The sequence below is a fragment of the Plecotus auritus genome, assembly GCF_963455305.1.
Source record: "Plecotus auritus genome assembly, chromosome: 4".
NCBI lineage: Eukaryota > Metazoa > Chordata > Mammalia > Chiroptera > Vespertilionidae > Plecotus > Plecotus auritus.
The window spans coordinates 87,578,896-87,603,139 of record NC_137775.1 but is presented as its reverse complement, the minus strand read 5'-3'; the positions used below and the strand labels follow the sequence as shown (position 1 = coordinate 87,603,139).

The 24,244-nt window shown below is 38.5% G+C and overlaps 1 protein-coding gene across 1 annotated transcript; it reads left to right on the top strand.

The window, feature by feature from the left end:
• The first annotated feature begins 63 nt into the window (after positions 1-63).
• SLC25A27 (solute carrier family 25 member 27) lies at positions 64-24,244 on the top strand. The gene is made up of 9 exons (XM_080666461.1): positions 64-368; positions 2,931-3,122; positions 5,214-5,298; positions 5,841-5,963; positions 8,162-8,274; positions 9,394-9,478; positions 13,612-13,704; positions 14,477-14,579; positions 19,719-24,244. The coding sequence occupies exons 1-9, from the start codon at positions 263-265 to the stop codon at positions 19,788-19,790; spliced, it is 972 nt and encodes a 323-aa protein (XP_080522587.1). The 5' UTR covers positions 64-262; the 3' UTR covers positions 19,791-24,244.

Sequence of the window (24,244 nt, the reverse complement as noted above, 5' to 3'; positions counted from 1 at the left end):
CAATCAGAGAATGCGGCCCGAGAGGCGCAGAGTGCGGAGGACTACATTTCCCAGAAGCCTCGCGGGCTCCGCGTTGTTGATCTGTTCTCTCTCCGCTGGACCACTCCATCCTGGGGCTGTTAGGAAGGTTGCGGGTTCGCAGGGCCAAGCCGAGAGAGGGACGCCCTTTGTCGGTTGAGGAGAGGCCGCCCTGGCAAGGTGGCACGCCAGCTGTGGCGCCCGCGCCGGCCAGAAGGGGTGCATTGTCGTCCTGTCCTGCTGAATGTCGGTCCCAGAGGATGAGGAGAGGCTTTTGCCGCTCGTCCAGAGATGGCCCCGAGCCAGCAACTTCGTACTGTCCGGCTGCGCGGCCACCGTGGCCGAGCTAGGTACCCGGACGCCCGCTCCTGGGCCTCTCCCGCCGGTGGTTGTGGCGCCACCCTGGAAAGAGGGGTGGCAGCGGGGGAGCGGGGGAGGGGAGGTAGGACCGGTAAGGCCAGCAGATGGCTTCGTTCCCGGGTGTGTGCAGTCCGCGAGGTTGCGCCCTGCCCTTCCCCACGTGTCCTGCAGATGTGGCAGGGTGCGGGCAAGGCCATCTTTGTGTGGAGGAGGGAGTGGGGGTCACTGAGGTCTTTGCTTTCCAATTTCGTCTCCCTCAGAGGTGTGCAGTTGCACCCAAACGTGTACTTTTAGGAGCTTCACGAGTTGTCATTCCTCTTAAGGAGTCATTTTCCCTTTAGTGAGGATGACCTTTTGAAAAACAAAATCCACTTTTCATCCTTATTGAAATAATCTCTTTGATGTATATTCTTTTTTCAAAACTTATCTTTACTGTTGAAATTATTACATATGTCCCTGTGATTTATATTCTTACACAGCCTAACCACATCATTGTCTTCTGGGTCCAAATCGTGGAACCAACTTGTGGGACTTAAGTTATTAACCTATCACACTTAACTGAGCATGTACTCAGCACCTGCCAGTTGGCCACTTGGAGCTTAACTCGTCTATACTGTGTTTACCTTGCAGGATTCTGAGAAGTCAAAAATATATAAATACTAAATCCAAGGCAGGACTCCCAATAATCGTGTTATTATTATAATTACTGCAATGCTAGAGACTGTGGAGATATAGTTTAAAAGACCCAATTCTGACCTTACAGGCTGGTGGGGAGACCTGCATTATTATAATGAAGGTATTGTTATGTATCAGAAGAGCATAGAGATGAGCAGGTACCTCTGTGTAAGCAAGTCAGGGAAAATGGAAGGCCACCTAGAGCAGACTGATGATGCCCTCACATGAGCAGGTGGTGTTTCTTCCAAGGATTTTGTGAGTAGTGCCTACCATTCCCTGTGAAGCCTTCCCTGTAAATTTTAAGATGACCCTTTCATTTTGTTGCCCATTTAAAACAAACAAAAAGTTGCCGCTCTGATGTGTTATCATTTGTAAATATTTGTCCTGTTCTAAAGTGAGTTTATTTTGTATTTCCAGCCCAGCCAGCACATTATCTGTTGTTTCACCCTTTGTGCTCCTCCACTCTTGCCCTTTGAACCTTCTCCTTTTTCCTCTGTCCACCCCCAACTGATGGAGAATTACTTTCATTCATTGTTTTTACTGAAATATAATTGATCAACTTTTTTTTTTTAATTTAAAAGCAGATTGCTGAATGATTAGATATATTCCAGGTGGGGCTTTTTTTGTTTTGTCATTTTGTTTGTTTTGTTGGTTTTTAAAATTTATTTAAACTGATGTTTCCCCTCTGACCAAAGGCTTTTATTTCTAACTCTGTTAAAAATTCATGGAGAGTTGTGAGGAGGCTGGGATGGGAGGCAGGGAGAATCAAAACATGAGACGGTTTTGAGTGCAAAACAATTTAGGATCAGAACCTGGAGCATGATTTAAGTAACTAGCAAGAAAAACAAATTGGTTTTGAGAGTCATAACCTATGCTCATATAGAGGCTCCTATGACTTAAGACATATCATATTTCAAGGAAGTATTGCTTGAATCCTCTATATGTTAATTACGTCTGTTTTAGGGAAACTATTGGCAAGATATAAATTTTTCCCAAGACCAGTGGTAAGATTTAATATTCTCTTCCACTCTGTTTTCTTTTGGAAAGACATAGCTATGGTTTTGTATCAAGTGGGAGTCATTGAAAAACTTAAGTAATGTTAGCAATGTTCATGAACTTAACTGAATCTGGTCATCTCAGTTATTCGGGACATTGTGTATATAAAGTTATGAGCTTGATATTCCTACTCTGGGCTAGTTAGTGCCACTCTCTTTCAAGGTAAAAGGTCTATCTCTAATTCAAAATGTAATAATTAGAAAAATAATTTTCAAGGGCAGTTGGTACTTGTAAGGAGGCCATGCATAAAAATTGTCAGTGCTGGAAAAACAATATGTGCTTTAATACAAGGCCAATGAGCATGCCATCCTCGTATATAAAAGATGATATTATAAGCTCCTGTTGCATCTTCTGTGTCTCAAACAAGTTAGTGATTCATCTGCGTGTGAACATCATCTATAAAATTATAGAATTCAGCTTCATCTGGCATTCAGAACCTAGGATACAGTATTCTAAAAGTCACATTAGATCTTAATCACAATTGCAGTCAAGAGTACATTACAGAATATGGATACCTGAAATTATAACCATCGGAAAGCAAAACTTAAGGACAAAAAATAGATTTTAGACTGAAATTTCTGAACAAAAAGAACCCAAGGCTTGTCACTTTTCCTCCTGGCGATTGGGATGTGCTCTGGAACAGTCTTTTGTAAATTTGGGAGTGCGTACGAATCAACTGATTTCCATAGCCGATTCTGATGTACTCTAAAATTTGAGAATCACTGATCTTGTGACTAAAGTATTATTCCTATGATTTTAGAATTGTTGTTTGTTTCTCTGATTATTGTGGGTTTCCCCTCATTTTGTTTTATTTGTATTAGCAACCTTTCCCCTCGATCTCACAAAAACTCGACTCCAAATGCAAGGAGAAGCTGCCCTTGCTCGGTTGGGAGACAACGCCAGAGAATCTACTCCCTATAGGGGCATGGTGCGCACAGCCCTCGGGATTGTCCAAGAAGAAGGCTTTCTAAAGCTTTGGCAAGGAGTGACACCTGCCATTTACAGACACGTAGGTATTTATCTTGATTCTGGCTGGTAAGTTTGTTTTGATTTCTGTGTTTGTCTCCTCTGCTTTTCTGTTTGGTTCTATCCAAAAACCAGTTAGTTTTTTCTACTAATGTGATAAATGAATATATAGTCTCTTAAGAAGAAGAAGATTAACTACCAATTGTTATTAAGGAATTATTGCACTAAGTTTTTAGAAATACATATAGAATTATTTAGGGATGAACTGTCATAATATCTGTAATATACTTTAAAATAATTAAGAAAAAACACACAACATGAAGCAAATATGGCAAAAATGTTAGCACTTTATAAATCTGAATTGTAGATACTGAGGGAGTTATATATCATTTTCTCTACTTCTCTGTATGTTTCAAAATTTTCCTAATAAAATTCTTTTCAAGTTTAAGAAAAAAAGCATAATTTATGTATTTGGCTATTTTAGAAACTTTAAACACAAAATTAAAAATGTTTATGTTCTTGAAAATTAAATATATTTGACCACAATTCCACATCTCACCAATACCTTAGAAACCAGGCTACTCTGAAAAGACAGCAAGCAAGAATGACTGTGCAACTCTGGCAGTAGAGTACATGTAAAAAAGGTGCTTTTTGTTGCCTCAGTTTCCCAGACTACCTAACTAGCTAGCTATGTGGGCCTTTGGTCACTCTTAAAGGAAAATAGCCATTAAGTACACGATAGCCAATGAGAGCACTTTTCTGCTCTGCTTCCCAAGTGGCACTCATAAAGACAGGAGGTGTTGAGTTTTCAGCTTGTAGACAGCGGAACGTAAACTTGGCTTCAAAAGGTAGTAGGGCAGTCCTGAGCAGTGGTTGAAGCACCAGCCCGAGTACTGAAGGGTCACCCTGGTCAAGGGCATGTACCCCAGTTGTAGGTTCGATCCCTGGCCCTGGTCGGGGCACATGCGGGAGGCAATCAGTCAATGTGAGAGCACACTGATGTGTCTCTCTCTCTCTCTCTCTCTCTCTCCCCTCCCCCTCTTCCCCCCCTTCCCTTTTACTCTCTAAAAAAAAAAAAAAAAAAAAAAAAAAAAAAAAAATCAATGGAAAAAATATCCTCAGGTGAGGATTGAAAAAAAAGAAAGGTGGTAGGACAGGTATGGCATTTTACTCCTCTACATTCATGTTTCCTCAACTATTGAAGGGACCCTTGGTCAGAGAACTACCCAGCAGTAACTTCCATCTTATTATTTTTAAAGCTTCAGTTTTTCAGATGAGTAAGTTAGAGTGTATTCATCAAAAACTATCCAGAAATGTGCAAATGTGTTTTGGTACTTTGTATATTTTTTTAATATCTTGACATATTTCATCAAACTTCCAGAAATATCAAGAAAAATTCTCTATATGAATATCATGTACTGATTTTAATGATTTTTATTTTTCATCCTTTTAAAAAATATTTTCTCCTTTGCTTCCCATTGTTGTTTTGAATTTCACTTCCTTTCATGTGTATTTGTTGACCACCATATATAGTTTTACAGTTAAGCTTAATTTCATGTATTTGACACCACTGAAAAATGACTGTACTATAATAAATTATCCAATAAAGGTATACATGTTTATTGAATGAAAATGCCCGCTGTTTACCCAGCTCTGTACTAGGGCATATAAGGTAATGAAAACCTACCTTGAAAACCTCATGGTCTGATGAAAAGGTGAGCAAGAAAATCAAGTCCATCTCTAATCAGTATGATTAATGCTGAATTAGATGTGTGCCTGTGTGGTTCTGTGGGAACACAGGGGAAGCAGCAGGTGCCATGACAGCCTAGAACACGGGAGCAAAGGTCAGAGAATGTTTCTGGAAAAGTAGTTCTCTGAGTTGAGTTTTGAAGATAGGAGGAGTTAGCAAAGCAGAGAAGGGAGAATCCATGCAAGAAATATCAGCCAGACTGTGAGAAGGCCTGAGGCTGAAAAAGGCATGCCACCTGTGGAGAGCCATCAGGAAGTCCCTGGGTTGGAGGCATAGGCTGCATAAGGAAAAGAGCCAGCTGGGGAGGTCAACCAGGCCAGGTCAGATGTCCTCGTATTTTATTAAACATATAGCTGAATCCACTTTTTTCATGCTCTCTCTTACACAGTGTACTCTGGAGGTCGAATGGTCACATATGAACATCTCCGTGAAGTTGTGTTTCGCAAAAATGAAGATAAGCATTATCCCCTTTGGTAAGTTTTGTTTTGAAAATAAGATGCTATTGCCCCTAAGGTTTTAATGTTTTATCCATTAGATTTATATAAAATTATGCATTGTACCGAAATCACCTCAAGTTACAGGCTTAAAATAATAAATATTAACAATATAAATCCAAATAATTTACCATTTACTGCACTTTGTATACACATGTATATATGTACATAAAATTTTGTATGTATCTATTATTTTAATATTAAAAATTGTTTTAGAGCACATTCTGTATTCCTTTTTCTACTGAGAATTCCTGGGCTTTAGAATAAGACAGAGATGGGCCCAAATTCCTGCTCTACCAACCTGTAACCTGGGCAAACTATTTGAATTTCAACTTTCTGTGGTCCTTTAACCTTGCCCTCTGTAAAGAGACAAATCATCCACTTTCCTCTGATTTGTTTGGGTCTGTTCCTCATTTTGTCTTATATGTCATATGCAGGGGCTGTACCAGCATGGTACTGTTTACTACAAAACTTGTGAAATTAATGGTCACCTTTAAAAATGTATGTCCTTGTATAATCAGGAAATCAGTGATTGGAGGGATGTTGGCTGGTGTGGTTGGCCAGTTTTTAGCCAACCCAACAGACCTAGTGAAGGTTCAGATGCAAATGGAAGGAAAAAGGAAACTCGAAGGAAAACCACTGCGGTAAGTTCTCTAATTAATTCACACCTTCTTTTCCCCTTTGCCTCCATCGTATTTTGAACATTTACCTAATGGACATATGCATTTTTGTAATTCAGCATTCAGTAAAGACATTAGTTTTGACTCTTTTGATTTGGAAATTGTATCCATTACGAGGAGAGCTAAGGTGGATCTTTTCTTTGCATGATAAAGGTGCACATGTTCTCTACCAGACAAATTCTGTGTGTGCTGCCTTTCCCAGCTCAGGCAGCAATATAAAGAGTTTGATCATTAAAATTTGCCCTGCTGTGAATCCTGATTTAGCCATCATGGCCTGGTGTTGTTCAAGTCAATTAACATTTCTAGTCTCTGCTTCTCTGTCTTTACATCTCTGAATTTTATGTACATCTCAGAAGGTCTGCCTGACAGTGAGACTGCCTGGCTCATAGATGCCAAGAGTTTAGCTTCCTTCCCTTTCTCCCTGAAAGAAGGGAAATAGCAAAGTTGATCTTGCAAGTGGTTCCTGCTTCCCTGTCCAATCTGCTCCTCTTCTTTTTACCAAGTTTAAGGAAGTGTGAAAACCACGCCTTTGTGATGTGAAAGGCGCCTATTGCATTACACTATATTACCGAAGTTTGCCTTTCTTCCAAGGGCTTCATGTTCAACAATTTATAAAAATGCCACTTGCCAGTTTCCCCCAGGAAAGGGGCAAAGTCTTGCAGATAGATAGCTCCCTCCCAGGAAAGAGGAAAAGTGCCGGACACCTTGAGCTGAGTGCATGGGGGTCTGATCCTCTGAAGACTGCAGGTCTGTGGCTGAGCCAGAGGTGAAGGAGGTTTGGAGCCTCCTCTGGGAGTTCTCTCCTGACCACTACTCTCTGCTCTGCTGCTCCCTGAGCTGACTCAGTGGAAAATGAGGTTGGGCTGGGAAAGAGCCTGCACCACAGAGGAGAAAGGGAAACCACTCTGATTTAACCAAGTAGTTCACGGAATCCCAGGGCCTATTTTGTCACCTGGCAACAAGGTCTAATTACTCAGTAGCAGGGAGAAGTGATGTGGCCTTGGTTGGATATAGGGAGAGGACTAACTATTTGGAATCCAGAAATAATCTGAATTGATTGCCTCAATTTTTTTCCCTCTCTCATCTTTAATGTTGGAACTTTTTGGTTTGCTGTAGTAATAAAAAACATTGAATATTGTTGTAAAGAATATGAATGTTGGGATCAGATAACCTGGGATTCAAATCCAGCCTTTACCACATTTTAACTCTGTAACCTTAGTCAATTTCCTAACCTCTCTAAGCTTCAGTTTCCTCAGATGTAAATTGGAGTTAATAATACACACTTCATAAGTTTTCAAAAATGAAATGTACCATATGTGTATAAAAAAAGTCTGGTGTGTTTAATAAGTGCACAATAAATTTTAGCTACACTAGCCATTTAGGACCATACCTCCCATGTAGCATCATAGTAATTATGCATGCCTAATAAATGTCATATTATCTTTTCAGTGCAACTCAGAAAGTGTAAGTCCTGAGCAAAAGCCACACAACACAGCTAGTAAGTGGGAAAGGTAGCATTTGACTCCAGGTATTTCTAACTATATAAATCCAGATCTTTATTTTATACCAGAGGTTTCCAGATTTGGTTCATGGTTCAGTATCATTTTTTTAAATCTGTGTATAGAAAAACAAGCAAAATAAGAATAAAATAGTAAATTTTGATAAAGCCAAAGTATTCTATTTTAAACCTCATATGATGAGGTTGTCCTTCTTACTTTTTGGCCTAAAAATATTTCTTTAAAAGATTATGTGAGGATCAATGTTATTTGGCAAAATTACAAAATTTGTAGGTCTCCCATAAAGTAGTAAAATGAACCCAGATATATGATAACTACTGTTCCCCTCTATAATTAATATGTGCACTGATTATATAAAATATCAAGAAAATAATTTTAATGTGTTCAAAAATCTGAGAAGAGGTTGACACAGTTTATAAAGATTTCCATTAAAATGTTTAATTAAATGTTGGCCTTTTTTCTAAAGGATTTTTAATTTTTTCTGGAAATTAGATTTATGTGGATTGCTTTAATTTCTAACAATTCTGAGTAATTAAGATGTTATTTTAGTCCAAATCATAACAGCTATATAGGCAAGCTTATCCAGTTACATTCCATACAAAGGAATGCATGAAGCTTTTACATTTCATTATTATTTTCCCTTAGATTTCGTGGTGTGCATCATGCATTTGCAAAAATCTTAGCTGAAGGAGGAATACGTGGGCTTTGGGCAGGCTGGGTACCCAATGTACAAAGAGCAGCGCTGGTGAATATGGGAGGTAATGGAAACTTCATTGAATTCTGAGAAGTGTAATGGCCTTAATAATTATTGGAACTCACCTCAGGAAAAATAAAAAGTGTTATTATTATTATTTTTTTTAAAATATATTTTATTGATATTTCACAGAGAGGAAGGGAGAGGGATAGAGAGCTAGAAACATCGATGAGAGAGAGACATCGATCAGCTGCCTCCTGCACACCCCCCACTGGGGATGTGCCCGCAACCAAGGTACATGCCCTTGACCGGAATCGAACCCAGGACCCTTCAGTCCACAGGCCGACGCTCTATCCACTGAGCCAAACCGGTTTTGGCAAAAGTGTTATTATTTTTTAATAATATATATAGACAATAGTCTTCTTTTATGTTGCACTGTAATTGAGAATTTTCCCTAGAGCATTTTCACTTTTTGGTATAGCATGTGAAAAGGATTTCCAAAAATAAGCTAATTGTGACAATCCTAATATTTAAAGAGCCAGGGTCTGTCATGACTGAAACTTCCGGATGGACGACCAAACACCAGGCTAGGGTCCCGGCTGGCGCGACAGACCCAGCGGCCTGCGACGCGGTGGCGGGAGGGAGCTGTGGGCCCCAGCTGCCCACAGCGCGGTGGCGGGAGGGAGCTGTGGGAATGGAGCCATGCTGCCATCGGACTGGTTCTGGGTCCCTCCCCCGGCCCGCAGGCTCTGGGGAACCAGAGCCATGCTGAGATGGGGCTGGACCCTGCCCGAGGGGTCCCGGATTGTGAGAGTGTGCGAGCTGGGCTGAGAGACCCCTCCCCCCGAGTGCACGAATTTTCATGCCCCGGGCCTCTAGTCTATAATAATAAAAGCGTAATATGCTAATTAGACCTGATGTCCTTCCAGACAACCTTCCTGATGAAACCGGGGCTGTGAGGGAAGCTCGGGTCCCGGGTGCCAGATGGAAGCCTGGGTCCTGGGTGCCGGCAGCCGGGGAAAGGAAGGCCTACTCTTGCATGAATTTCGTGCATCGGGCCTCTAGTAAAGATAAAAGACCAAATTATTTCTAAGGTCTCCTCTCTGCTCCACACCTTCTCTAAGAGTCAAAAGATACTCATTGTTGAATAAATAAGTTGTCTTCTTTTTCTTTCTATTGCCAGATTTAACCACGTATGATACAGTGAAACACTACTTGGTATTGAATACAACACTTGAGGACAATATCATGACTCACAGTTTATCTAGGTAAGTGGTTGTTTTAGTTTTAGACTTTATTTTTTTCTCCAGATCACCTTTTCTCCATATTTGACATACACTTTTTTTGTCTCTTTTGATTGGGAATCTAGGGATATCTCACTTAGAGAAAGGTGATAGTATATTTATAAAAAGCAGTTTTCTTTAAGTTTGTTGCAGTTAAAATGGAGAAGACAGAGATGAAGTTGTAGAATGTTGTAGATTAAACTTCCCCAAATATTTGTACCTTGTTGGGGCCCTGCCAGCGTCAGATTCTAATGATCAGCTCTCCAGCTCGTTGAGCAGATATGTTTGAGCATCTTCTGTGTTAAAGGCACTGTGCAGGGCCCTTGTAGTCAGTACAGAACATAAACCCAACTCCTTCCCAGGATGTTTACCAAAACAGAAAACAAGACAAGCGTACAAACATTGTACAGTAAATGACTAGTTACTGTAGAGTTCAGAGGAGGGAGAAGTAATAACCACTTGGAGGGGATAGTTTAGATATGTGTCTTGAAAGGCTGTGCTTTTGATAGAGACAAGAGAAGAGCATTCCAGGAAGGAGTAATATGTACCTTAATCTCTTTGCAACAATTTCAAATATCCATTAGAATGAGTTATTTTATAGATGTCTAATATCCTTAACATTATAGTGATTTTATTTAGCTCCTGATCTTGTTTCCAAATTCTAGCACCCTTTCTGGTATTTGGACAACCCCAAAAGTAGTATATTAATAGTGCCAAACCAATGATATTTGGAGATATATAGGTACAGATATAAATGATTCCTAATTCAGGTTCACCTTAACTAAATATTCCTATGGTAGTGTTTCTTCATTCTTCCTCTTTTAAAATCAGTGTTGTCTTTAGTGTTGCTAGGGCAATCTTTTTATATGTTTTTGCTCACTGTTCTTTCCCATTCCAAACTCTTACCCAGGTGTGTTCACAGTCTACACCAATGGTTCTCAACCTTTCTAATGCCACAACCCTTTAATACAGTTCCTCATGTTGTGGTGACCCCCAACCATAAAATTATTTTCGTTGCTACTTCATAACTCTAATTTTGCTACTGTTATGAATCGTATTGTAAATATCTGTGTTTTCCCATGGTCTTAGGCTCTACAGCAGCGGTTCTCAACCTGTGGTTCGCAACCCACAGGTTGAGAACCGGTAGCAGGGTCACCTAAGACCACCGGAAAACACAGATATTTACAATACGATTCATTAACAGTAGCAAAATTACAGTTATGAAGTAGCAACGAAAATAATTTTATGGTTGGGGGTCACAACATGAGGAACTATATTAAAGGGTCGCCGGCATTAGAAAGGTTGAGAACCATTGGTCTACACCATACATTCTCTGGCCTCTTCACAGAGCACTGAGGATTTTAGGGCTCCTTCCACTTTTACCTCCATCCCCGTAAACATATGTGTTGTATCTGTAGTCACCCATACTTTTCTTTCCTCCACTATCTTTGTGCATGCTGTCCCCTCTGCCTATGAGACCTTCTTCACCAGTTTCTACACAGTTGAGTCATCATGAGAATTACCTTTCCCGATGCTTGTGTGGACCAGTTATGCTGTACTGTGGGAGCAGATAAGTCAGGTCTTTCCAAAAGTCCCACAGTGATATCATCTCTGTTTCTTTTACCTTGTCTTTCTAACCAAATAGTCTGAAATCCCACACTTCTTACCTAAGATTCATGGATTTCTCAGAAGGAGTAAATCTGTTTAATGTACACTACTCCACCTCCCAGGTATATCTTTTTTGGAAAGACTTGAAATTTCCAGCTGTATATATTCCAGCCCTAATCTGAAATAACTTAGCTTTATTCTTCTCTAATTAAGGTTTTGAGAAAATGGGATGATTGGTATTTGGCTCATTTTTAAGCTTCACCCACTTGATCAGGTTTTTAAGTGCATTGCATGAGTATGTATGGTATGTGAGGCAGCTCAGAGTTGCTTACTGTGAATGCAAATCTAAGTAGGTAAATAGTGCTGTGTAATCTGAAAGTTAAAATGAATGCTCATGGAGGCGTGAAGGGGACTGCAGCTCTACAATCAGAGAGCTTTACCCAAGCCGCCAACATCTGGGGAAAAGGAGTTCAATATGAAGAATAATAAAAATTGTGTAAGCTCTGAACTATGCACTTAAACATGGTGAAAAATGGCAAATTGTGTGTTATGTATGTTTTAGCACAGTTTTTTAAAATGGTGTAAGTAAAATGAAGTCCTGGAGTAGGGCAAGAGCAGTAGAAGCCTGTGGCCAGGATTTGGATTTGGTGAGGTGGGAAGGTATGTGACAAGGTATGTTAATAGGAGAAGCAAAGGAAAGATGGGAGTAGAATTAATGGTCAGGAAATTATATAGAACAGAAAGACCAGGATAATCCCCTTTTTTGTTTTTGTAAAGTCATGAGGCTATTAGGTAAAACTGAGATGGTCAGTCTCTATTGTGTGAAGATTATATGTGAGCATGGTTTTTTAGTTGATCCTGAAGAGTGTTGCTGATTCTGACACAGTGCTGATGGGAGATTTTAAACTAGTTTTGTAGCGAACCATTGGCCTTCTAGAGAGAACAGAAGACTTGCCCAGTCACCTCTGTCTATTTTCACTTTCACTGTGTCCTGGGCCGCATTTGGGCTATTACTAGCAAGGAGTGATACAGGTCAATAGCAATGTACCCATGCCCATTATGAGTAGCTTGATGAAATAAATCTCCTGTTATTGCCTTATCTTTTTACTTTAACTCTAGGTATCATCATACTTGAGACCTTTATAATACATTATTTGCTCTCTTTTAATATTTATTTTTTAAAGATGTCAGCCAGATCATACTGTGGCATCAAAACAGTTGGATAAGAGGATGAGGCCATCAGCAGTTGCATCCTTCGGTCTCTGTTTAATATTTTACACCATGTTCCTTTCTAGCTTTCCATTAGCCAAACATAAGCTACTCTCTAACCTTCCATGATCCCAGACTGTGGACTTAGCTGCCAACTTCTGGATCTTCGGCCTCTGTTTTCTGTGATCAGGTTGTCCACCCCTCTTCTCATCAGATGCCTTTCTCTTGGAAAACTTTAAGTAGTTAATGAGTTGTCTGTTTATGAAATTTTGATTATGTTCCTGTATTATCTCTCTCATGTCTGTACACATCATGAACTTATAGTGGTTTCTTAACTTTCCAGTCACTCATTTACATAATCTTGATTTACTATGCAGTTGACATCCATTTTGTCTCTTTTGAGTAATTGACGAGAAACCTTTAACAAAAAGGAGTGATTAACCTTGTTGGGTAGAGAGAGGGATAAGCAGAAACTCCTCACCCCTTATGCCTGAGCATAGATTGAAGGAAAAACTGGGAATTTTCCAATTATATGTGGAGTGGGGCATTCCAAATGAAAGCATTAAAGGCATGGAGGTATTGGATAGTGTGGTAAGTACAGAGAACTACACTTAATGATAGCATTAGAGCATAATGCGCAGAGAGAATACCTGGAGTAAAATCAGACTCCTTCAATGGCCTTCATGGGCTGCGCTCTGTCTGCTTCTTTAGTCTTTCATCTGGATGGACCCTCTCCAGGATGCTGCAGCCACGTGGTTGCTTTCCACCTCTGACACACCAAGAGTATTCCTGACTCGGGGCTTTCACTGTGCTCTTCCTTCTGCTTGCAATGCTCTTCCTCCAGGTCTTCGAACAGACACTTTCTTCTCTGCTGCAACTCCCCATCACATTACCCCGTTTGAGTTTTTCATAGTACTTATCAGCATCTGAAATGACTCATTTTTCCTGTGCCTCTCCACCAGTGGAGTATAAGTGCCTCAAGGGCAGGATCTCATCGTCTTGTTCTGCCTATCCCCAGTAGGTTTTCAATGTATAATTGCCTTTTTTCCTTTTTAGTGGACTTTGGTATAAGTCATCCACTGACTTCTTGATTCAGGCTGTCCAAAACATTCTTTTGTTTTTCCTTTTTTTCTACCTCTTTAATGAATTTAGCACTTATTTTAAGCTAAAAGAGCATTATTATGAAAGATATTATAGTAATTTATTTAGTATTCTATTCTATCTAAATGTTAAATTCCCTTTTATTAAAATTTATAAACTGATACATATTATCATGCAATTTCATTTATTTGTATTTATAGTTTCTGTTCTGGACTGGTAGCTTCTATTCTGGGAACACCAGCTGATGTCATCAAAAGCCGAATAATGAATCAACCACGAGATAAGCAAGGAAGGTAGGTATAAAGTCTTCAGTGTCCATGTGTCGGAATCTCTGTAATAACACTGATCTTTAAAGATGCTTCCCTGTTTATTCTTGATAGAAATGTATTTGTGTGTTTGTGTGTTCAACCAGGAAGTTGTTTTTATGCAATTACTTGCTCTTTGTCTGATGAAAAAGTACTGTGCCTTTGGGGAAATGAGCTAATTTAACAATCATATTTAGACAAAAGATATTTATTGTGACTTTATTGTTTTCAAGGAGGTTTTGAAAACATACTCTGCTGAGAATTTACAGAGTACTTTCTTCAGAAGCTTATGACTTACAGGTAACATGGAGAATTTGATCTGACATAAAACAGTATTTTCTCTCTGGAAGAGATCAGGTAGAGTGAATTCTAAGTATAAAACCAAGGGTGGGATGAATCAGAAGAGTCAAACTTAAAAATATCTTTAAACTCAAAAAGATGATCTATATACAGCAGGTCTTCAAATAATGTCATTTCATTCAATGGTGTTTCCTTATAATGTTGATGAGATGCCGTAGGAATTTAACTCTTGTTTCTATCCATTAGCTTGTGGTGAATTGGTTTTGTGAATACACCATTTTGCTTGAAATCGCAGAACCTATCAACATTAAGTGAGGACTTACTGTATACAGAACCACAAATATTATTTGTTGTAAACTAGCAGGAAATATTTAACTTACAGCAAGTTTCCTTAGTCTATTCTTAATTTTATATATTTATACACAAGAAACTTAACAGAATTGTCTTGTTTCCTTTTCAGGGGACTTTTGTATAAGTCATCCACTGACTGCTTGGTTCAGGCTGTCCAAGGAGAAGGGTTCATGAGTCTGTATAAAGGCTTTCTACCATCTTGGCTGCGAATGGTACAGTTCGGTCTTTCCTTCTGTTGTTTTTGTTTTCTTTGTACTTACATTACTTTTAATCCATAAGTATTTTCTATTTTCTTTTCTGGCATGGCCCTGCCCCCAAACCACAGTTCTTTCTTTTTGTTTTCTTTGACTTCTCATCAGAGTTCTATTACCTTCTTTGGTAGATTAAAGTAAAATAATTCAGTTACATCCAGAAATTAATAGGTTGATACTCTGTTGTTATAAAGCCAGTGGATAGATTCTTCTGCATTGTGAAGCCTTTAGTAGTCTATTTAGGCAAAATACTGTTGTTTTGGACAGATGTACTGATTTAATACTAGAGATCATTCCTATGGAAATGCTAATGTTTCAAACAGAATTTGTTAGTTTGATGGCACATGTTGCATTACCCATTGATATTTATTATCACAAAGTTCTGCTTAGTAAGAAAGCATTATGTCATTTTTATTTGGTTTAAATGTTATTTTTTCACTGAAGTAAAGCAATATTTAGAATTAGATAGACTTATTTAAGAAACATAAAACTATATTAAAAATGAAGTACCCAAATATTTTGTAAGTTAGAAAATATTTGAAAGAATGGCTGAGTTGTGGGTTTAGAAATTCAAACAATCAATAATTTACACCATATAATATTAATTGAGTGCCTATGCCTTGCCAAGCCCTGGACTCAGTGTGGGGCTTTGGGGCAAATGGAAGAGTCTCGGCCCTTGTCCTAGTGCTGGAGCTTCTATTCTAAGTGAGGAAAACATTGAATAAGAAGCTAGCAGTGATGAGGAGTAGGGGAAAGTACATGGTGTTGTGCAACTTTACAGCAAGTAAGTGTAGCCTAGGCTGAAAGATTAAGAAAACCTCCTTGTAGAATGGACTTTTGAACTAAGAGATGAGGCACGAGTAGTACTTAGCCTAGTGAAAAGGGCAGAAAGGATCATTTTAGGTGGAGGGAATAGTTGGAGTGGATGGAGAACATGATGAGTTCAGGGAACTGCAGAAAAACGAGTGGGCCAAGGCCCAGAGACATGGAGGACAGCAGCACAGGCTGAGGCCAGAGAGGGGCAGAGGCCAGAGAGGGGCAGGGACCAGATTGGAACGGGCCCCGTGATCCGTAAGAGTGAGGGCACCAACTGGATGACGTGTGTTTTTAAAAAGAGCGTTCTTGCTGCCATGTGATTCTGGAAAAGCCTAGGAGTAGTGATAGATGAAAGATAGTGATGGCTTGGACTAGAGCCGTGGTCAGCAAACCGTGGCTCGTGAGCCACATGCGGCTCTTTGGCCCCTTGAGTGTGGCTCTTCCACAAAATACCACGGCCTGGGTGAGTCTATTTTGAAGAAGTGGCATTAGAAGAAGTTTAAGTTTTAAAATTTTGGCTCTCAAAAGAAATTTCAATCGTTGTACTATTGATATTTGGCTCTGTTGACTAATGAGTTTGCTGACCACTGGACTAGAGTATAACAGTGGGGACAAGAGAAGATGGATTTAATAAGTATGTAGGAGATAGAAACGTGGCTGGAGAAGATAAAAGTCTGGCTTCACTCCCAGATTTCTGCCCTAACAGATGATGTAATTTCCTCAAACGGGATCATTCGCAGGGAAGAAGATTTTGTGGTAGAATAACAAGTTTAGTTTTAAATGTGTTAAGTCTGAAAACATAGCTAGATGATTACCTTCACATATTGGTCTGGATCTTGGACTACGAAGATAGAGATTTAGATCTGAGCACTCCCCACATCTAGATGGTCATCGAAGCTTTGGTAATAAATGATATCACCCAGGGATGGTATCTATCTATTAACATGAAATGAACTGCCAAAGCCGTTGCCAGTATCTGATGCAAAAGTGTACCCAAGTTGTAAAACATTACTTTGACTGTCTAGATCAGTGGTTGGCAAACTCATTAGTCAACAGAGCGGCAAACCGTTAGATTATACCTTGAAATTACCTTACATCTGTGGGTATTTCTTACTGGAAAGGAAGATTTTTATTTGGCCTGCATGAACCAGGCACTATTATAAGTGCTGGTAACACTAAGGGATAAGATGTTTATTTTTTGCACTAGAGGAGGTTACATTGTGATGGAGAAGACAGATAGGTATTTGAAAGTACAGAAATAAAGCTAGTATTACCAAAATCACTTGGTATACAGTCAGTACTGTGCTAATCATTTTTATGGCTTAACTCACGGAATTCTCCCAACAATCTATTTAGCAGGTTACTATAATCTCTCTCTTTTATAGAGGAGGAAACAAAAACATACAGTTTGGATAACTTGGACAGAGCAGGTGGTTAACCAGTGGAGTCCGGGCATCAAAGCCAGTCAGCCTGGCTCAAGAGGGCATAGTCTTATTAAGGAGGTTATATTAGTGCTTTGCCATGACCAAAAACACTGCGGGAACAAGAATAGTGGAGTAAAAATACCTTTAACTGTTTAGGACACCATAAAAGCCTTCACAGAGGTGATATCTGATCTAAGCTTTGAAAGATTAGTAGGCATTTGTCAAGATGTGTATGGGCATTAAAGAAAGGTAACATGGGCATGGGCATCAAATCACATGTGGGCCTGGTGTTCAGAGAACTGCAGAAAATTCATTGTGGCTGGAGAGCAGGCCTCACAGGGCAGTGGTAGAGAAGTACTTAAGGACTCGGCTGAGAAGGACCTTGTTGGCCAAGTTCTGTAGTTTACTTACTAGGTGTACAGGTTAATAATGGCAGATTTTGTAGTCAAAGAAAACACAATAATTTCAAGAGAAACATCAAAAGTGCTTTATTCAAAGTAATGTCCATCGCTAGCATACATTTCCACCATCGTCCAGGTAATTTATGGATACTGTCCCAATAGAACTTTTCTTGTTTTGAGGCAAACCATTCAGAGACCCAATTTTCCACTTCTTCATATGGTTTGAAGTGCTGCTCAGAAAGTGTGTGTGCCATCAATCAGAACAAGTGGTAATCTGAAGGAGCAAGGTCTGGTGAATATGGTGGGTGGGTTAATACTTCCCAGGCAAGATCTTTTAATGTGTCTTTAACTGGTTTTGAAGTGTGTGGTGGTATGTTACCATGAAACAAAATTACTTTACCGTGTCTTCTGGCACATTCTGGTCATTTCATGAACAAAGCGTGGTTCAAATTGATTATTTGTTGTTGGTAGTGATCAGTATTAACGGTTTCACCTGGTTTTAGAATCTCATAATACACCACACCTTCCTGATCCCACCAAACACAGAGCATTGTCTCCTTTCCAAAGCGATTTGGCCTTGCAGTCTATGTTGGTGGTTGACCTGGATCAAACCATGATTTTGTGCGTTTGGGATTCTCAAAATAAATCCACTTGTCATCGCCAGTCACAATTCGATGCAAAAAAAGACTTTCTTTTTTGCCGTTGAAGCAACATTTTACTGATGACTTTTCGGTTTTCCATTTGTCTTTCGTTCAGTTGATGTGGCACCCATTTTCCTTCCTTTAAAATCTTTCCCATTGCTTGTAAATGATCAGAAATTGTTTGCTGAGCAATGTTTAATCTTTCTGCAAGTTGTTTTTGAGTTTGACATGCATCTTCATCCAGTAATGCTTGTAATTGTTGGTCTTCAAACTTTTTTGGTTAACCTGGACGTTCTTTGTCTTTCACATCGAAATCATCACTTTTAAAGCATTTAAACCAATGTTCACAAGTATCTTGAGATGGAGCATGTTCACCATAAGCTTCCCAAAGTATATGATAACTTTCAGCAGCACTTTCCTTCAAAATAAAGTAATAAATTAAAACTTCCCGCAAATGCTCTTTTGGCACAAAATTCAACATTTTTAAGCATAAAAATATCTGTGATGTTAACACCTTCAGGAAATTTGACATATGAAGTTTTGAAGCTTGCTGTCAATACAACAAAATAGCATATCAAATCGCATATATATCAAAACCCAGCTGAACTCAGTCCCAACCCCTTCCACCAGGTAGAGGCAGTATGAGCTCGCTTTGCTCAATCCCTGATTAATATACATTTCCTTTGCATATAGTTTGGCTGCTATGTCACTAACTTGAGGGACAAGTCTAATGACCAGAGCAATTAGGAATAAATGCGTAGTCCATTCTTAACTAAGGCCTTTGCTCCTTGCTCCATCTACAGTTATGTTCTTGGTTCACTTCATTGTTATTGTCACAAGAATATGATATCATCACAGCTTCGCATTATTTTGCGTATGTCTTCAGACATTTAACTGACCCAGATGTGGTCTCCTAAATCCACTCTATAGTAAATTCTCAGTCTATCAAGATATATTAATATTTCCAAACACATTGACATATATATTGCTTTACAAACTGTCTAACCAAATACATTCTATAGTCTAATTGCTTAAGTTTATATCTCTAGTTTGATATTGTTTCTCTCTGATCAACATTACCCATCACCTATGAACCAAACCATACAGGAGTGGGATCCAAGGCACCCTTTCTCTAATGGTTACTTCCAATGTTCACTCTCTGATTTCCCTGTATCTTTTAGCATTTTATAACTATTATTGAATAACCCTCAATCCCTTATGTGTAATTCCTTTTGGCACAGTTATAACTTCATTCAAGTTAGTCTTTCTGAGCTGGAAGCTCTTCTCTATTTAACATGAATTTTTACACCCATTTTGTGATACCCTACATGTTGGTTTTGTCACCTCTCAGTATATTTTTTCATCTTCATTTCTAAGTCTTTAAGTGCCTCCTTGTCATGCTCTGTATACACCAAATGTAGAGGAGCCAGCCTGGAATTCAGACATACTCAGCCTGAGCCTTTATGCAGTTACATGCAGTAAAAAAGAACTCTGGAATGGAGGCCAGAAGCCTGTAGTCTAGACCCACAACATGTTATTAGGCATTTGATTGCTAAGCCTCAGTGTCCTCATTTGTAAAACAGGGATATCAGCTATAAATTGTTCAGAGAAAATATATGACATGAAAATGTTCGGTGAGAAATGCTACATGAAAATATTTTGTGCATTATAAGGTGTTTTGCAAGGGCAAAATAAAAATATTTGTTTTTAGCCTAGGTAGATTCAAAATGACTTTGTCATTTAAAGATGTTATACATATATGTAGAATATTCAGAATTGCTTTGAAATTTGCACTAACTTCTTTGGTTAATCTTGCAGACCCCTTGGTCACTGGTGTTCTGGCTTACTTATGAAAAAATCAGAGAGATGAGTGGAGTCAGTCCATTTTAAGCCCTTAAAGAGACAGTGTTCAGTATCAGTGAAATATGGGCATCTGCAACACCCCCCTATTATTTCTACCTCGTTAGGAAGACACCTTCCGCTGCAGAGACTGTGATTTATAGGGGACAGCACTTTGTTTTTCTCTGGAAGCCCGAGTTCTCTTTGACTCCTCTTTGTTCAGAAGCAATCTGCGTGGATAACACAGGCCACCCAGTGGACCCAGCAGAGCACTTTCTAAAGAAGAATGCAAGCCTGACCACTTCCCTTGGGAGATCTGACCTTTAAGACGTTATTCTGTGCTGAAGAGACTAACAGGAGATGCGCCAGAGGGAGACAGCAGCTCAGATCTGGAGTAGACAATAGGGATGGGGAAGAATACACACATACATAGTGATGAAGAAATATATTTAACCTGTTATGTCAGTATTTCCAAGTGAAACTTGATAATTCACTTTCCTGTTGTTGTTAAAGTGTACATACTGTACATTAAATAGAAGTGAATGGAAATTGATGAATAAATACTTTGAATTTCCCTAGTGTTGAAGGACATTAATGTACCTTTTCTTGCCAGAAAGATGAAAAAAATCAAGGTGGTAGGATGTTTGGATTTGAAGGAAAGAAGCTGCTTTCTGTCATTGCCCCGTTGTTAGTTAGACCTGTGTTAACTGGTCCACACTCCACGCACCTGCGGGGGACTTCTGACAGCCACAGACTGAAGCTTGATGAAAACAGTATTTACTTTGTTCCATGTCCCATTACAACCTGGATTTGTTGCTAGCTCTCAAGAAACTTCAATACATTAAAAACCCAACTCACTTGACTAAAGTGCAGGTGGATAGATCTTTTTATATAAAGCATCTTGTTATCATAAGCCCTTTAGTGGCAATTTAAAAGCAAGGCTGAGGTTAAGTCAGCCAGTTCTGACATGTACCCTCTCTTGTTTCCCCTTCCCTAACACTGAGGACTCTAGAAAGAGAGAGCCAGAACTCAGAAATCACACTGAGGCTGTCTCTAGCCTGAATCTTACTCAGTTTGACAGAGCTTCCTGCCAAAAAGTGATCAACTGCCTATGATATAGTTATATCTCCCTCCAATCCCTGAATCACATCCATTTTCTAATTTTAGAAAGATGAGAGAGTTCTTCAGATTCACCCATCTCCACCTGCTCCCCCAACACCAGACAGTGGGCATGTCTGGATAGATGGCTACAGTTATGGGTAAATGTCATAACTGTCAAAATAGGAAAACTCAGAAAGCAGACCTAAGAAACCTGACCTTGAGGCTAACCAAACAATTGTTATGGACCTGGATGCTGTTGAAAAGTTTTACAAGCGCTCTGTGGTTGCACTAATGCACAATCACTGCCATTTAAGAGGGGAAATGTACTCTAAAATATATTTTCGTGTGATGTACTAATTTGCTGATTTTTCTGTACAGTTTGCATGAAATCTTTCGGTGGTGTAGTTTCCCACTGCATTTGTCAATCTGTATGAATCGAGTTGTTAAATACATTTAAAATAATATTACGTAATTACATTCCCAAGTGTTCTGCATTAGAACCACTTGGGGAACTTGGGTTATTTTATGTTTTATAATAATTAAAATTAAGTAAAGACTTAATTTCTGATTATACTGGATCAAAAGAACTATATACAACTGTACCATAAAAATATTTATTTAGCTTTATTCTTGAGGGACTTCAGGTGAAAACACTGCTTAAGTACCAAGATTCTTCTTTAGTACCTGGACTCAACATGAGTGATTGGAATTTTTTAACCTGAAATGACTCTCTGGCACCATCTGGTTTAACCCTTTCATTTTACGTGTTAAGAAACTAAGGCCCAGAAACTTCGAGTTGTTGATGCTTGTAAGTTACTTAGTAGCAGAGTCAGGATGAAAATACAGATCTAATTACAACTAACAGCTATTGTACAGATTTTTCTTCATGGCATTTTTTGTCTTATTCATGTTAACTTCTGTTGCCTTTAGTGTAAATTTTAGAATGGAGTCACCATGCTTTAGTTTGAATATTAAGACCCTCATATGCTGACCAAATCCTGTATATTCAACACATATAGCCCATCACACTCACACTTTTCCAGTGAAATAATATTCATTCATGTATTTTGGAACTTTGCTTTACTTTTACCAACTTGAAATCATCTTGCTCCTCTCTAAAATAATCAAAAGTAAATAAAAAGGAGTAAAAAGTTCAGTAATTTTGTGTTCATACTAAAAGACTTAACCATTTCAATCTCACATTCTTATATTACTTCAATATGTGGTTTTATCTTCAGTTCAGAATTGATAACACTTAACATCTAAATTTCTTTTGCTTAACCTCCACATTTTTTCTCTTCCCAAATCATTTTTTCTCATTGAAAAAAAATATATATATATTTTACTTTTAGATATGTAGTTATTTATTCTTTATAAATGACTTAGCATATATATCCAAATAAAGAGATAACAGTTCCTAAATTTGCTTTTAGTAAGGGACCATGTGTCTTTATCAGGTTCTCCAAATGTGTATTTTATTGTGACTAGGGGTAGGACTATGTTTTTATGTCTTGTTTTATATATATCACTACTCATTAGTAGCATTTCTTTGATATTAGGTACTCAAAAAATGTTGATTACAGTTACATGCAGCATGAATCAATTTTTTCTTCATTATTTTAAGAATCTGACTATCATAAAACTAGTCTGAAATTTCTTTCACTTTGCTAAGAAAAAGTAAACATTCAGAAATGTGAAAAAAAATGCTGTTCTATTATTTCAAAAAGATTTAAGCACAGCCATTTATTAACAATTTAAATAGTTATGTATGTTTTTCTTCATTAATGAAAATAGATTCCCTCAGGACCTATGGCTAAAAAAACAAATTGGAGGGGGGGAGCACTATTTAATTCTCTTCTTCCCAGTTAAACATGGATTCTTAAAAATGATTACCAAACAAGTATAATAATTAAATGCCAGATAATGTGGAAGTAGGACAGCGTGGGTTCTAAAGACCTTTATCATATTTGTGGTTCTACTCTGACAAAGTCTAACTATAATCAGTTTCCTTTACTTCTCTGATTTCTACTTCTTGATAAGGTGAAGTGATTGAACTCTAGAATCTTAAATTGCATATACTTGAAGGGGGCCATTATATTTATGCCATGTGAAAAAGATAAGATTAAAAGTATTCATTGGGATTTTTTTTTCCTGGACTTAATTGATTTGTCATATTTCAAGATTGGTAAATGTTTATTCCGGCATTAAAGTATAACACAAACTTGAAAAAAAAAAAGATTGGAAAGTATAATACATTTTATATGGCTGGCCTGTCTCACTGAGAAATCCACCAAGTAGCAGTCATCTTCAGACAACTCTGGGCATGTCAGCCCATTTTCTTCTCTTCAATTGGTCCTTTCTACACACAATAAAAATTAAAATTCTCAGTACTATTTACAAGAACCTCTCCATCTGACTTCCTTTTTCTAACCTTTGCATTTCACTGCATACCTGCACTATACCTCCTTTTACATGCATTGCTCACTGATTTCTCTAGAGATGCTCACGGCTGCCTTTCATGCAGTGTTCACACTGGGCTCTCCAACTGACTTTCCACCACCACCTCCACCACCCATCCCTCCTCATTTCCATCAGTTACATCCAGAAGTAACATCTAGAATGATCTCTGAGGACCTAGACATCTTCAACCCCCATCCTCCCACTGCCCCCCCTACTGGGGCTATATGTCTGAAAGTATGGGTGTGTGCCTGTGTCCCCTCGGCTACATCTCTGTTTCTCGTACAATTCAAACAGGAGCCAATAAAAAGGTATTGATTGAATTCAGAGATTTTTAGGGGGTGGAGAGAAAAAAAATTTATGCACACATGGTTAAGTTATTTGTTGTTTTCTTCCTACTGTCAGAGTAATTGTGAAGTTAGTAACACTTGATTTCATGAGATTCTTGACCATATTAAATGCTTAACTGCATTTTCCTAAGATCATGTTTACATGTATGTAATTAACATTTCAAAGAGGTATTCATCAGTTTCATAGCTATTCCACAAAAAACCTAGAACTTGCAAGTTTTAAGTAATACAAAATATTTGGTTAGTTTGATTAATAGTTAATACATATATGACGAGTGTATGTTATTCATTTTAGAGTGTCTATGGAAATTATATCACTCTTTTGGCCTCATTGATGCCATGCAAATGCACATTTTGCCCACTCAGATGTTTTGTTTTGAATTTTGAGGGATACATGATTGTTTTTCTCTCCCCATACTTTACCCCCAACAGGCTGCTGTGATTGTCAACAGCAGCAGGATCCACTTTGAAGGTTTGATAAAAGCAGATGAAGATGCTTAAAGATGTCTGTTTGCTGAAAACATCGGGTAACAGGAATATATGTGAGTAAATACAGTGCATTCTAATTTTTTTAAATAAATGTTTTAAGACTCCTCA